Here is a 16,878-nt window from a genome sequence, read left to right as displayed (position 1 = left end):
TTTGAAGATTCCGAAGGGGCATCTGCTCCAGCTGCTGCGACAACTGGAGCCTTGGCACTCGTCCCCGTGCCTAATGCTGCATGGCTCGGTTCCCCGAGTTCTTCGGCCAAATAGGATTCAGCAGTCATTACTCCGGGACCGGTTCGCTGCTGACGGAGGGGGATTCGATGAGGTAATGGTATTCGGGATGGGCTTACCCATGGGGAGGACTGACTCCGGGGCGGCCTGCGAGGCCGCACCATTGGTGGAATGTCCACTATGTTCATGAGTGTCCTGGAGGATTCCTATTGGAATTGGCTCTTCCTTGGCTGCCGGCATGGGTAGTTGGCCCAAGGCAGCAGAGGGAGAGAGACTGGGACTTAGAGCTCCAGAAGGAAGACTCGAGTCTGGCCCTGGCACTGGCACTAAGGCCGTTTCTGACTCAGTGGAAGGACTCGAACGTGGCTCAACATCCATGAGAGATGGAGCCTGGCACTGCCTGGCACGTTCAAGTGGCACTACTGGCTGTGCAGAGGTAGTCCTTGGTAGCTATGTGAGGGCGGTGGCCCTGATACGGTATAAAGTTAGGAGACTTAAAATCTTGTCCTAGCAGGACATCATAACCTCCTGGTATATAGTTTGCTACTGCCATGGTACATATCTTCGAACAGTGAGGTCGTGTGACTCTCAACCGGACAGTAGGTAGGAACATTTTGACATGGTTGAGGCTCTCTATTGTCACAAACTGATGCCTATCAACCTTAGCTCCGTAAGGAATTTTATCCTCTCGGATGATGGAGACTTGCGCACCAGTGTCGTCGAAAGCTCGGACCTGGTGGGTAGGATAGCAACCTCTTGGAGGTGCAATAAATATGGGGCCCTGAGCAGGGGGCCTAGAGTGGATGGATTTGTCACGGCCATAGCAATGGCTGAAACAGGAGCTTTTTTGGGGCATCCCGCCCATGGACTCTGCATGTGTCACAGAAACTTTTGCTAAAATCAGGCCTGGGCCTGTTGTTTCTTTTCCAATGGCCATTGTTTTTGTTATTATGATTGGGTAGTCCATTTGGAGGAGTGGCAGAAGCGTGCTGAGGAGTATCTACCTTTGAGAGGCACTGCTCGGTGGTGGGTTGGCCTGGTTTGTTTTGCAATGCCCCCACCAACACAGGTTTCCAAGGAAGGTTATTGGGGCGCTTGGTAGGCTGAGAGGTGGCAGCAGGAGTGAGGGGGAGAGCAGGACGTATTTTCTTTTTTAAGGAACTCTGCACTGGATGGTGGGTGTCATAGGCATCTGCCCATTTACAGCACTCCACAAGAGTCTTAGGGGCCTAGTCCACCAAGTGGGTGGCAAGATCAGGGGGGGCGTAGGCAAGAAAGTCTTCTAATTGAAAGAGTTCTAAGACCTCCTCAACAGAGGTTGCATTGGAGGCCTTTGTCTACCTACGGAGTGCTGGTGTCTTCTTGGCTGCCCAGTCTGTCCACGTCTGGTTAGCCTCCTTGGACATAGTCCTACATTTTCGCCTCCACCGGTCTGGGGTCAATTTGTAAGCCCCAAGGATTGCCTCTCGGACGAGGGCGAGATCGTGTCGCTCATTCAGGGGAAGGGCCTTGAATGCAGTCCGCCCTTTGCCAGCGAGATGCTTGCCAAGGAGGAGGGCCACTTCCTGAATGGTTGGATTGAAGTTCCCGAACACCTGCTCGACATGATCGAGCCAGGTGTCGGGTTCATTATCATCCCAAGCCCTAATGAGGTCGCCCATGCTGTGGAGGTGAGAGGGCACAGGAGGCATGGGACTCAGGGGTGACAGGGTGGCACTCTGGACTACCATAGCCAGTTCATGTGCCCTTTCTTTCTCTCTTTCAGCAGCTTGAAATTCACTTTCAGCCGCTTCTCTTCGTTCTTGCGCTTCTCTCTCAGCCGCTTGGAATGCCCTTTCAGCTGCTCTTTCTTGGGCTGCTTCCTTCAGCGTATCATTCACCCAAATGATTAGCTTTGTGCTCTCCAGCCCCAGGTCTCGTCCAGCTTCTGTGAAGGCCTTAGCCTCCTCCAGTGCTGCGTTACTGGCCATCTCATCGGCCGTAAAACGCTAGTATACTAGCCTGAGAATAATAGGGTGGAAAGTGGTTGCAAAATTAGCAAATGTCACCAGAGGTATGCGGAAATGCTCGACGCAGACTTGGCAAGATGTCCGTAAATCCCTGCAAACACAGTTACTACTAGAATAGCACGGCGGAAAACTCACGCCGTAGAATCTCTGTAATTTACAGTTCAGCGGAGAACTCAACGTCGGTAATGGATTCGCTAATAAATTTCGTAAAATAGAACGAAAGACCCTGGAAATTCAAGGAATCCTCATGTGAAAAGGTAGCAAAAGGATTTCGTGGAGGCGGAAACTTGACGCCAATATGTATTTGTATGGTAAAAGGGAAAATAAAATTTTAGTCACGAAATTCACGGAATCCTCATGTGAAAAGGTAGCAAAAGGATGTCTTTAAGGCGGAAATTCAACGCCCGTACGGATTTGTAAGGTAAAAGGAAAAAATAAAAATCTGGTCGCAAATTCACGGAATCCTCACGTGAAAGCGTGGGAAATAAAGAACGTAAATGTGGAAACTCAACGCAATTACGAGTTTGTAAAAAAAATCTGGTCACGGAATTCACGGAATCCTCACATGAAAGTGTGGGAAATAAAGAACGTAAATGCGGAAACTCTGGTCACGGAATTCATGGATATTCACGTGAAAGCGTGGGATATAAAGAACGTAAATGCAATTACGGGTTTGTAAAAAAAAAAAATCTGGTCAAAAATTCACAGAATCCTCACGTGAAAGCGTGGGAAATAAAGAACGTAAATGCGGAAACTCAACGCAATTACGGGTTTGTAAAAAAAAATAAATAAAATAAATCTGGTCACGGAATTCACGGAATCCTCACGTGAAAACATGGCAAATACAGTTGATAATAAAAAAAATGGATATGGGATCTCCCTTTCATTTATTTTTTAATAGATATCGTCTCGAGGATGAAGACGGGAATTAATAAAATATATTTTTTTCTTTGCTACCAACGCAAATCCCTTGAACCTAGCTTTGCTCAGAAGACCCAGGATAACCTCTTTTTCCCACCTCAGTTCTTTTACGCCTTGCTCTCGCGAACTTAAACCTCTCCTGTCCCCGAACTTAAAACACCGGAGAATTTAGACGCATGCGGCCTGTCTAGACTGCTCTGGACTGAGTAATCACAATTGTTTTTCAAGGCCGTGCTGGTACTACGCTCGGGGTAACCTGACTTTGTTCGAGATGCAAAAGTATTTGCTCTTATTTGATTACTTTCTGCACAGACAATAACGGAAAGAAAACGTTTACCTTTAATTTTGCTTATCCTAACGTTAAGAATGTTTTACGCTAACACTTTGTTTTCCCTTTTCTGACTTATTGACTCATCTATCTTTTGCTATGGATAGAGCAGGGATAGGTTTAGCCACGTGGCCGTGGGATTTAAAGATCCTATCCCGTTTAGACATGAGAGAGAGAGAGAGAGAGAGAGAGAGAGAGAGAGAGAGAGAGAGAGAGAGAGAGAGAGAGAGAGCTAGCGCGTGTTGTTTCACATAAAAAAAAAATAACACCTGAAAATACCTTTACAACGCGGGATTCGCGATTAACCAGCAATTCACGATATTTTCATTTTGAAACTTAATCCCTAACCTCTTGTTCTTCATGCAATGGCACATAACATTAAAATTTCTCTCTCGATCTGGGGTTTATCAGCCTACACGTGGTCTCTTTTCTATCGCTACAAAGGCAGTCAGATTTTATATATCCCTAACTAGAATAACTAATTCTACACAAATACTAGAAAATAAAATAAAATTTACCTTATTCTTGTTGTGGAGAATTTGGAAACCTTGCCTTAGCTTGCTCATAAAAAATATTAAGGAATTCAGATTCGTTTCTTTTGTGATTTTTAGCTTAACTATTACGAAATCCTGGCAAGGTCGCCATTATTCAAAATTCCACCTCGTCTCCTCCCAGAAAATACATTTACATTGAAAATTTAGGCCTTGACTCAAGGACGAGGGGTTTGAACAAGAAAAAAAAAGGGTTGAAAACTAAACTTCCCAGGCATAAGGCCAGGATTACTGAAGAGGGAGGAATTTACATAAAAGCTGGACTCTAATTTTAAAAGCACTATATTTACGTAAATTTACAGAGGTCCAGGAAACAAGGGCAGGAGAACTTCTCTCAGTCTACCCAAACACGTGGGGGAAGCCCGGTCACGTGATTAGGAAAATTGAACAACAGAGCAAAATTGCAAGCTTCGAATGACTTCCAAGTTCTACCACAGCCAGGCACAGCGTTTGTCTGCAAGTAGAGGGGGCAAGGCATAAGGCAGGGCACACGTGGGGAAAATTTACTCACCGTTTTCTCTCAATCAAAGGCCACTCAGGGGGGAAATGAAATGACTGGGAAATTTACACAGCAGGAACTATTTCATGGCTTAAATTCACTAGGGGAGTATTACTAGTATCACAGGGAAGTAATTACAGAATTGAGCCCAGATGGCGAAGGGGAATGAAACACTGCACAAGTTGCCTTGGAGAATGAATTGAAATACAGACAAAGGTAAAACAATTCCCTGGTTTAAATGGAATTTCCCGTACAGTACCTTTAGATGATGCTGGGTGTCTCCTTCTCTAAGTCGCAACACTATGGACTGATAAAAACATACTTGGGCTTCCCAAAGCATGGAAAAGCAGGCCCAGGAGGGTGGGGGGGCGGGCAGCGGCGTCTGGTAAGGGGCCAGTGGTCTTCTGAGCGTCTTCTGAGAGCGGGCTGCCATTTTCCAGGCCATTTAAAGAGGTCGCTCTGTAGGGGGTAATTCCAAGCACCAATGGGAGAAGAGGATAGCTTTTCAAAAGAAATAAGAGAATGGATTCCTCCAAAGTCGAAGGGGCAACTCGTATAGATTCATTAAACTTGGGTTAAAGATTATTTCTTTCTTTGTTTCTAGCTAAAATCTTGAACAATAATATATATATATATATATATACAGTGGACCCCCCGTATTCGCGTTCTTCGGATTCGCGGATTTCTCTCAGGAACGTTTCCCTGCATTATTCATGGAAAATTCGCGCATTCGCGGTATTTTTCTAAGAAATATCCACAAATTCCTGGTTTTTGTTATCAATTTCATCATAAAATGCACTTTTTGTGATAAAACTATTAAAAAAACCAAGTATGAAAATTTTTAGTGGTTTTTCTTAAGTTTTAACTATCAAATTAGCCTGTTTTTAGCGTTTTTATAGGGGTTCCAAACATTCGCGGATTCTAACTATTCGCGGGGGGGTCTGGTACGCATCCCCCGCGAATACGGGGGGACCACTGTATAGAGAGAGAGAGAGAGAGAGAGAGAGAGAGAGCGTCTTCCGACGCTCCGAGTTAAGGACAGAGAAGTGTTCGTTTCGTTAAACGGCCTCTGACTCATGCCAGTAAATTTTTGTTGATACTAATAATATAAGCCTATTTAAGATAACGTTTACTTTAATCAGTCTATATGATACGTAAATAGTAATCAACTGTTCTTGTAGCCCTCAAGATTTGGCAAAATCGAAGTATCCAAAGAGAGACATTATCCAGTACACTGGAACCTTGACATACGAATTTAATTTGTTCCGTTACCATCGTCGTATATCAAAACAGTTGTATCTCAAAGCATTTTTTCCCATTTAAAATAATGTAATATGTATTAATCCTTTCTAGCACTATGAAACCACACCTAAACACAGCTAAATTACATATAATATACACAATTTATACACAAATAAACGAGTAATAACACACAATAAAAAAAAGAAAGGAATTTTACTTATCACAACGAAAGATGACGTGAGGCCAGCAGGGGGAGGAGGTAGGGAAGGGTGGCAGGGAACGATTTGCTCTCTTTTTATTTACGTATGTACACTAATAACTATGTAATAAACACAAATGAAAAAACATTGCTACACTAATTTTTATTTATATTCTTTAATCAGTTCGTAGTTTAGAAATAATGGTGATGCCTTTGGAAGGTTTTTATAGCTTCCTTCTGCTTGATGATCGTGGATATTGTAGAAGGATTTCGACTATACTCGTTTGCCAAATCGACGATACGAACGCCACGTTCATGCTTTGCTATAATTTCATGTTTTGCTTCCATCGAAATAATTTTCTTGGGTTTTTTCTTATCACCTGCTTTGTCTTTAGCTTTGAGACCCATGGTTAATAATAAAATAGACAAAATAACACAAAAATAGGCACAAATACAACGAACTAAACAACGACGTGTTAACGATGCAGCACCAACAAACAGACTGAACGCCATTTATCGGTCGCCTATACAACTATCACATCGTAAAATCGTATCTCAAATATTTTGTTGTATATCAAAGCATATATTTTCGCAAATTTTCTGTTGTATCTCAAAACATATGTATATTAGGGCAATCATATGTCAAGGTTCCAGTGTAATTTGATCAGAGAGAGAGAGAGAGAGAGAGAGAGAGACGTCTTGGCAACAATGGTCTCGGGGATTGACGTAACGTTTATTTTCTGAACAGATAGGACAGAGAAGTGTTAGTTTCATTAAACAGCCTCTGACTCATGCCAGGAAATGTTTTGTTGATACTAATATATAAGCCTATTTAAAGATACGTTTACTTTAAATAGTCTATATGATACGTAAATAGTAATCAACTGTTCTTGTAGCCCTCAAGATTTGGCAAAATCACTCCAGGTTGTACATAAAACTTCAAGAATGTAGTGTCACCAGAGGATTACAATAGTTTTTACCTTCAAGAACCAGCATTTTTTTTATGAAAATAACTCCAGGTTGTACATAAAACTACAGGAAACAACATGTAGTGTAACCAAAGGATTACAAGTAAGGTTTTTATAACTTTTTATTAGTTTAAGACATATTTCCAAACGTCGTTCCGGCTTACGACGCGTTTTCATGGGTTACGAAGGCGGTCTCAAGGAACAGAAACCCCCGTCGGTAACGCCGATTTCGGGTATTTTGACAGGGGGGTTTCTCAAGGAACAGACCCCGTCCGTAACCGGGGAACTGCCTGTATATTATATATATATTATATATAGTAATATATATACCCCCTATATATATATATGATCTAGATGTAAGTATATATATATATATAATATATATATATATGATATATATATATATATAGGATTATATATATATATATATATATAATATGATATCCTGTTATATATATATATATATATATATATATATACTATATATCTATATAATATATATATATATATATATAATAAATGTATATGTATATATATATAAATATTATATATATATATATATATATATATATAATATATATTATATATAAATACCATACATACACACACACACATACATCTTACAATTCCACAGTGGTCCCGTGGGTGAAGTATATAAGAGATCTTCACGTGAAAATGAAAGGAGGTACCAAGACTTTCAACTTTTATTCCAAAATCATCTTCAGGGTACTGAACAATTTTAAGAAAACAACTTACACAAGAAAGCAACATGAGGCCTCAAATAAAGTCAACAACCTACTTAAGTATGCAAATAAACATTGTTCAAAACAAAAGACATACTTAGCGGAAATATGCAGTTACTTCAAATCACAGTACAAAACTATCTGTTTGTAAAATATCTAACTACTCGTTTAACTTTTAAATCATCAAGAATAAAACTTTTCAACAATACGTACATCTTAAAAAGACCATTGCTCATATTCATGTTACTAAAAGAACTAGTGAGGCAACCTTCAACTAACAATCTGTCATGCATTGATGAACTTCTAAAAACGACTTTAGCTGAATTCCAGTCTATAGGATGTTCAAAATCTCTCTCACGTGACAAGAAATGGCACTTGAACCGTTTGCAACCTGTACATTACTGTATATACTCGCGTATCATGCGACTTTTGAAGCCCTAATTTTGGAGCTAATTTTTAAGGGGTCGCATCTTACATACGATATAAAATCCGAGTACATAGTAATTACTGTAACTATTTTTTCGTCAACCATTTATTTCTTTTGTAAGGTTAATGTATTAAACTAGCTTTTAGATGAAATTACATAACTTTAATATAAAAGTAAGCTTAATAGTTAGGGAGCATGATTAGTGTCATATTCTAGAAGTAAGCACTTAGTAGCATTTTTAGAGACTGTGCCAAACTTATGCAAAACCTCCCCTTATGCGAAGGGGTCTGAAACCTATCCTTGCATAAGTTTGGGGTCTTATTGTAAAACAGTGTTGTACGAAGTAAAATTTTTGAAAAATTTTGTTTCTATTTACAATCTAAAAATTTTATTTACGAACTGTTTGGTGAAAATGGCGGGCAGCCTGCCGTGATTGAGGGAAGAGAGACTGGATCCACTTGAGGAAACTGAAATGGTCACAGGAGGTAAAGGTTGATAAGAAAGTCAATTTTGTTCACATTTTGCAAGGATAATCAAAAGGATCGTTAGTGTGTGTTTTTGTGTGTATGTTAGAGAGAGAGAGAGAGAGAGATATTAGCGTCCAGCAGATGTTGAAACAATCCCTCTCGCACGTATGATTGTCGACGTGTTTACACTTGAATCTTGAGTGCAAGGAGATTAATTATGTCTCAACACATCAGCTTGCTGATGGCAAATGGCAGAATTTTAAATGATAATCCATAAACATGAGGATTTTGCAAACAACTAGTAAGTAGAGAATGCAATTAAGGGTATACATACTAGAGTACCTTTTTGTATTGGTGAGCTTTGCCAAACAAAGTCTTAGAGTTGCTGATAACATAAATATATTTTTGCTATGGTAATTCCAATGATTATTGATTTTAATTATGTACCAAGTAATGCAGCTAACAAGCGACATAACCTTTACTTGCTACTTGGGAATAGACCAGGTAATCAAAGGTTGTGAAATGTGTTGACATATATAGTATGGATAACCATAGTTTTTCTTAATTGAGTTAGGAAGCATTTATGAGTAAATCCTTTAAAGCAATGTAGGAGTAATTGTGAATTAGTATTTTAATACATTATACTACTAATTTTTGGGTATGACCCATTGATTGATCATATTATGTTCCTTATATCATGCTATGGACACATGCTTGTGGCCATGTAGGCCTGTGTTAATTTGAAGTTTTTACTGCCTATACAGTGATATAGGTAGTTAACACTAGGTAGTTTTTATTGAACACTTGTTCAGTTTATTGCTACTTGGCTATTATTATTACATGGGACTTACACATTACCTACACTAAGCGAATTGCTCACTCTGCTTTTCGCTTGTGGAAGTGGCTCATAACTACCTTTTATGACCCAGCACCTGAAGGAATAAAGGAGAATTTAATTAGTTTTCTAAACACGTGTGAGATGTAATATGCTCCTGGCAGCAAGTTTAAATAATGAAAGAGCTCATTTTTAAGCTGTCTGTATGAGTTGAAGGTTTCAGTAGGAGTATGGAAGAAGAAGACTACTGTACATAATTCCAGTAGAACTATGGCAGTGTGTTTCCATATCTTCTCCAAGCATAATCCACATTTGGGTCAATATTCCAAAAGCAGTGGGTCCTAGATTCTAAGAACTACCACTTCAACTCCTGGGAAGAAAAGTCACTGATGCCATACATGAAGTGGATATAGCCACTCAAATTTCCCTTCTGGTTCTGGAAGATTTTGGGGACAGTCTTCTGCTTTACATGAGAAAGATATTTCAGATGAGTCTTGTCTTTCCCAAGCAGTAATCCTGTATTGATAGGGTCCACCCAACCTCATCTGAAGTGTTTGTACCCTCTAGACTCTAGGGGATAGTGATTTATCCTGGACTTCTATACTAACTGGCAGTGGTGATATAACTGCATTGACTCATGAAGTTTGTTCAGGCTTCCATGATAGGAAAATTTTGCTCACTGTAATTTTTATACTGCCAGGCACTGGTGATAATTCTGCTTTCTGTACTTTCTATACTGCTAGGAAATGGTGTTACAACTGCCTTGGGTCAGTCAGTTGATGGAGGCTTATCTAAAAGGAAAATTCCACTTGCTGTACTTTCTATACTGCTAGGCAATGGTGATACAACCACCTGGCTCAGTCAGTTCATGAAGGCTTCCCTGATAGGGAAATTCCGCTAGCTGCACTTTCAATGCTGCCAGGTAGTGATGATACGACTGCCTTTGCTCATCAGTTCATGCAGGCTTCCTTGATAGGAAATTCCACTTTCTGTACTTTCTATACTGCCAGTCAGTGGTAATACAACCACCTTGGCTCAGTCAGTTCATGCAGGCTTCCTTGATAGGCAAATTCAGGATATGTCTTAATTAAAGGATTTTGGTGCAGTTCACTCCCAGTTATTAATGTCATGCATATGCTACAAAAGCATAATGAGTCCACTGAGTCTCATTTTTTACGATAAAGATTTGAGTGAAATAGGTTACAGATTGAAAGTAAAGGCAGAAGGCAATGCAACTGTGGCCAAAGAAACATTTAAAAGCCCATTAGTAACATCTTTAGTGTCCCTTACAAGGCATGCTGTATTACCCTGCCCCGATAAGAAATTATATTCCCAGGAAAGTATGAATTTATATTTATGTACAATTAAAGATAAATTTTCTGCCGATACAAATTACAAACACACTTTATTTAGTTGAGTAATTATCTGGAAAAATTACTGGTCTACATTGGTTATTTTCTCCTAATTGAAAATTACCATGAAGGCTGCACAGTACTAATTAATAACCTCTATGATAGTTTTCGTTTATGTGATAAGGGATGATCAAGTTTCTTTGCTGTGGTGCATTACTTCTTTCTGTTTGATGGTTGGCTTTTATGTGGGTCTTTTAAGCTAAAATATGTAATGAAAAGTTGCAGTATATTTTAAACAGCAATACTGTAGTTCACAAGTAGTTTCAGGACTTTTATCTGCCAGAAAATATTCCAAAATAGAAAAGCAAGTTAAGTGCTGACATTATCCTTGTAAGATTAAGATTATTACAACTAGAACAAATATTTAACGTAATTACTAGACTTGTATATGGTCAGTAGTGTAAGTGACAGTAAGATTCAAGTTTTCAGTTACAGGATATGTTTGTGCATTACTGAACTGATTGGTTTGTGTGCAATTCAAGTTTATATTTTTATTTTTCAGATATCAAAAGTGCCTTATCCACATTGGGCCAAAACTTGGATAAATATAAAAAAGCCATTTTGTAACTTCTACAATACTGAAAGGGTAAGTAAAGTGAGCCTATCTTCATATATTACCGTTTTCAAAGAATATATTTAAAGTTACCCATTGATGTAGAGTATTAAAACTAGACATGGTGCCATCTTTATTATCACATTTCTAATAAACTTTATACCCTGACAAAATTTAGCAGTAACAGGTAGACAATTTTTTATCTAAAATCCTTAAGGCCAGATGTGTTTCGGTTTTTGGAATTTTTCAGATTTCAGAACTGTAGGGTCAGGAGCATAATCAAACATCCCTGCTGCAGCAAACAATTTTTTTCTTTTTTCAGGTTTTTTCATAATAGTTAGTTATTCGTTATTGTTTATTATTACTTATCGTATATTTCCGCATATAAGACGACCTTTAAATCTTAAAATTCTCCCCTAAAAATTGAGGATCGTCTTATACTGCAATACAAAGATCAAACCTTGAGTTCTAAGATGCGTATCTGTAGGCTAGCCTCTGCCTCGGTGCTATAGCTTAACCACCAACGTACATAAAGATTCACTTTATTAAATAAAATGATAATAAAGGTAAAACCATTTTACCATATATATTATTAGCATATCTTCATAAAAAAATTGCCTGTTTGAGGAATAATTTGAAATCAATGAAAGAAACTTTTAACTATGCGATCCAAGCTGAGAAAATGCAAACATAGAGTTGTGTTGCGCTGACAGCAACCTTTTATCTTTTGGTAACCTGTAAGAAATTTCAATGGTAGTGTAATTACAGTAGTAATAACATTTATAACAAATATTTTTTCATGTCATCCCTTTCTCACCCCCCTTTCCTATTTGGGGTAAACTTGGATTTAAAGGGTATTGGAAGTGTCACTATTCATCTCAGTGGCCTCAAAAACTATGGATTAGGCACTAGTATCTGTCGTTTTCGTTATTTTACATGTAACCCCCCTCCCACCCCTTATCAGGCCTGAACTTGGACTTAAATGGCATCAGGAATGTCACTATTCATATCAGCAACCTCGAAAACTATGGATTAGGCACTAATACCTGTGGGGTCCTGTTATTTTTACGTCATCCCCTTCCTACCCCTTTTCACCCCTCCCTCCCTATTGGGGTGAACTTTGGTTAGATGGGTATCAGGAGTGTCACTACTCATCTCAGGGACCTCAAAAACCATGAGTTAGACATTAATATATCATTGTCTGTTATTTTTACGTCATCCCCTTCCCACCCCTTTTCACCCCCTCCCTATTGGGGCTGAACTTGGACTTGAAGGACATCGGTAGTGTGACTTTATCTCAACAATCTTAAAATCTGTGGGATATACACTAATATCTGTCATTTTCTGCAATTTTTATTTTCACTCCTTTCCCTCCCCCCTCCCCACAATCCCCCTTTGGTGCCAGTGGTGTCTTACCCCGACAGTATTCTTTCCCAGATACTAAGTTAAATGTATACCAAGTTTGGTAAAATTACTCATTGCATGTCAAAGTATATGTGGCACAAAGACACACATACGTACATACATACATACTTCCATTTTTATATACTATATATACATAGATCAGTCTCTTAAGATTTTAATTTGTTTGACAAAGCTCATCATCAGGAAAAAGTAATTTTCTTATACATACCCATTGGAAAATGAAGCTCATCACAACAATCTTTAAAACACCTGTAATGTCACTACTGGTGGAGTATTAACTGTTGGAAGTAGATCTGTATGAATTTATTTCCTTTAACCCTTGAAAAGACCCCCAATATTAGGGAATAGGGATAATTGTGGAACTTTCTATAACAAAATCCATTTAGTTTTATTGTAAAATACTATATAGGAAATACATACTGGCCTTTAGTAAGCAAAGCACCAAGGCTTGACTGGAAACTAAGTTCATGGCTGTGCTTCGTAAACAAGAATTTAGGCTGACCTGCTTTACCCTTTTCATAACTTCAAATTATCAACCTGTGTTAAAAAAGTAATTGACTAATGAGTTTCAATAAAAAATTCTGAAATTATTGCATTAATGCTAATTATCACTTTGTCAGACACACACAAAAAATATATAGCATAGTGATCTCATGTTTACTTCTCATGTTGCAAGAGACCTACTGGTTCCTAATTTTAACAAATATAAGCCCCCTTGTTAAAACTAAGGAACTAAAAGTTTTCACTAGGTCTTAAATTTATGTACTTAGCTTTAAAGTTGTTGTGATGATGCAGTATTTGGGGACAAGAGAACTCTTTGACAGATCAGTGTAATGAGGAAAATAGCTGACATACACACAGTTGTCATATCTGTGCAAGTAGGATGAAGAAAAAAGCCGAGGTGGTAATTGTAGGACAGGAGATGAAGCCCTCTTGTCCTGAGTCCTTTATATGCCATCACTGTGCCAATTACCATTATTCTGGCTGAGACGAGCTGTACAAGAATTCTTTAAGATGATTAGTTTGATATTTACTCTGCACATCCATCCACACCTGTGCTCTTTTATTTGTATTTTTGCCTTTTAGAGCAGTTAAGTATATATTCATGATAAAGGTGCAAATTGTCAAGAAATTACAATGTGTATGTTCAGTGTTAATGACAGTGTATTTTCAGTGACTCCATAAACAGTTCATGCTTATTTTGTAAATTTTTTTTTAAATAGGCCTTGTTGTTTGTTTATATTAACCCTTAAACGCCGAAGCGGTATTTTAAAAATCGTCTCCCGTATGCCGGCGGCGTTCGAGAGTGAGCGCTGAAGGGGAAAATTTTTTTTTTAAAACAAAGCACGCTTATTTTTCAAGATTAAGAGTTCATTTTTTGGCTCCTTTTTTGTCATTGCCTGAAGTTTAGTATGCAACCATCAGAAATGAGAAAAAAAATCATTATCATATATAAATATTGGGATATATGACAGCACGAAAAATAAATTTCATATATAATTGTATACAAATTGCTCTGTGAGCAAAACAGTTAAAGATAACGAATTAATTTTTTTTTCGTTGTATTGTACACTAAATTGTGATCATTTTGGTATATAACACATTGTAAAACGATCAAGTCAACATAGAGAAAATATTATCACAAAATGATACATGAATTTGTAACGCGCGGACGTAAAAAAAAGCTAGTTTTCAAAAATTCACTATAAATCGAAATATTGTGCTAGAGACTTCCCGTTTGTCGCAAAATGAAGGTAATTGATTGAATATTACTGGACTGTCAGTGTTGTAGCTTACAATTGCAGTTTTCGACCATTTCGGTTGAGTTAAAGTTGACCAAAGGACAAATTTTTTTATATTGTTATTTATATGAAAATATTTCAAAACTGATAAAAGCTACAACCATGGGTGGTTTTTTGTTGTATTCTACATGAAATTGAACACATTTTCATATATAAAACTTTATGTAACGGCTAATTTAAAATGGTGCAAACATTACGACAATCGGGCGAAAAAATTTATGATTTTTTTGGAAGAGTTACCGTGCAGACGTAAAGAAAAAGTTTATTTCATAAATTCACCATAAATCGAAATATTGTGTTAGAGACTTCCAACTTGTTGCAAAATAAAGGTAAATGATTTAATATTACTAAAGTGTAATAGTTTTAGCTTACAATTGCGTTTTTTGACCATTTTGGTCTAGTCAAAGTTGACCGAAGGTTGAAATTTTGGCACTTATCATTATTTATATGAAAACATTTCAAAACTGATAAAAGCTACAACAATGGGTTGTTTTTGTTGTATTCTGCATAAAATTGCGCACATTTTCACATATAAAACTTTATTTAACAGCTAATTTAAAATGGTGCAAACATTACGACAATCGGACGAAAAAATTTCTGATTTTTTTCGGAAGAGTTACCGTGCGGACGTAAGGAAAATGTATTTTTTTCATAAATTCACCATAAATCAAAATATTGTACTAGAGACTTCCAATTTGTTGCAAAATAAAGGTAAATGATTGAGTATTACCTGAATGTAAGAGTTTTACCTTACAATTGCGTTTTTGACCATTTTGGTTGAGTCAAAGTTGACCGAAGGTTGATATTTTGGCACATCATTATTTATATGAAAATATTTCAAAACTGATAAAAGCTACAACCATGGGTTGTTTTTTGTTGTATTCTACATGAAATTGCACACATTTCCATATATAAAACTTTATGTAACGGCTAATTTAAAATGGTGCAAACATTACGACAATCGGACGAAAAAATTTATGATTTTTTCGGAAGAGTTACTGCGCGGATGTAAGGAAAAAGTTTTTTTTCATAAATTCACCATAAATCGAAATATTGTGCTAGAGACTTCCAATTTGTTGCAAAATATAGGTAAATAATTGAATATTACTAGAATATAAGAGTTTTCGTTTACAATTGCATTTTTCGACCATTTCGGTAGAGTCAAAGTTGACCGAAGGTTGAAATTTCACACATTGTTATTTATATGGAAATATTTCAAAACTGATAAAAGCTACAACCATGAGTTGTTTGTTGTTGTATTCTACATGAAATTGCGCACATTTTCATATATAATACTCCATGTAACAGCTAATATAAAATGGTACAAAAATTATGTCAAAGTGACGAAATAATTTCTGAGATGTGTCGCTGATGCTTTTTAGTGCGAGAAGAAAGAAATTCACGCTTGCGCGCCTGCGTAACGATTGTAAACAAAACAGCGCCTTGATCCGTGAGCTCCCAGCATCCCCCAAGGCGCGTGATTCAAAAGTTTTCACCTAGTAGGCCTATAACTATTTTTCCGTGAATTTTTAAAAAAAACTTTTATATCGACGTTCCATACGTCCAATCGGCACCCAACAGACAATATATATCAACGTTTAATACGTCCAATCGGCGTTAAAGGGTTAAGGGGGGCCGGCCGGAACCCATATAGTATATGGGGGTATAGGGCGAAAAATAGTCATGAAAAAATTCATGGAGCTTCGAATGGCAATGGAGAATATATACGTATATGAAGTATTTCGTCAAAATTCCTCTTACTTTCGTAGTTACAGGGTAATTAGTAAACGTAACTCAATAAGCCAAAAACATTAATCCGTACAAGGAAATGCAATATTTCTTCTGTTATCGTAAATTTTTATAATTATTGTCAAAGAAATTGTGAGCAATGGCATCTGTAGAGATTCCATGAGTCGCAGGAGGGAAGTCAGCTACCAAGTACCAACCACCTTTCAGTGCGAGGAGAAACCTCTTGTGGTGTACACGTTCGAGGTTCATCTCTGAAATTCACTTGCTTTTACGTATGTTTATCTTTGTTTCGGTAAGAATTTCACCATGCCAGTGAGGAAAAGACAAGCAAAACATCTCGCTAACATACAAACGAAGAAAATTCGCTCTAATACGATTACAGAATATCATATTATACGCGATATTAGCGTAGTTAGTGAAGAGAGGGAGGGAGGGGTGTGTAGTAAGGAACGCCCCCATCTTGCCTGATGCACAAGTCACACTGTGCCCCAGGCTACGATCTTTGAGCAAAGGGATCTTCATTTATGATAAATAACATAGTTTTGGTTAATTAATACCCTAAAAGGAATATGAAATTCATAATAATCATGATTTATTAACTCTTTAACGCCGAAGGGGTATAATAAAAATCGTCTCCCGTATGCCGGCAGGGTCTGGGAGTGAGCGCCGA

At 37.8% G+C, this 16,878-nt stretch overlaps 1 protein-coding gene across 1 annotated transcript in view; it reads left to right on the top strand.

The window, feature by feature from the left end:
• The window catches only part of LOC135195212 (3'-5' exoribonuclease 1-like), a 156,016-nt gene that overhangs the window by 113,483 nt on the left and 25,655 nt on the right, over nt 1–16,878 (top strand). The window contains exon 7 of the mRNA XM_064221494.1: nt 11,182–11,265. Within this exon, the coding sequence (XP_064077564.1) occupies nt 11,182–11,265 (84 nt within the window). The remainder of the gene's footprint in view (nt 1–11,181; nt 11,266–16,878) is intronic.

The sequence above is a fragment of the Macrobrachium nipponense genome, chromosome 20, assembly GCF_015104395.2.
Source record: "Macrobrachium nipponense isolate FS-2020 chromosome 20, ASM1510439v2, whole genome shotgun sequence".
In the NCBI taxonomy this organism is placed as follows: Eukaryota; Metazoa; Arthropoda; class Malacostraca; order Decapoda; family Palaemonidae; genus Macrobrachium; species Macrobrachium nipponense.
The sequence above is the reverse complement of the archived record's forward strand: the minus strand, read 5'-3'. Positions and strand labels throughout refer to the sequence as shown.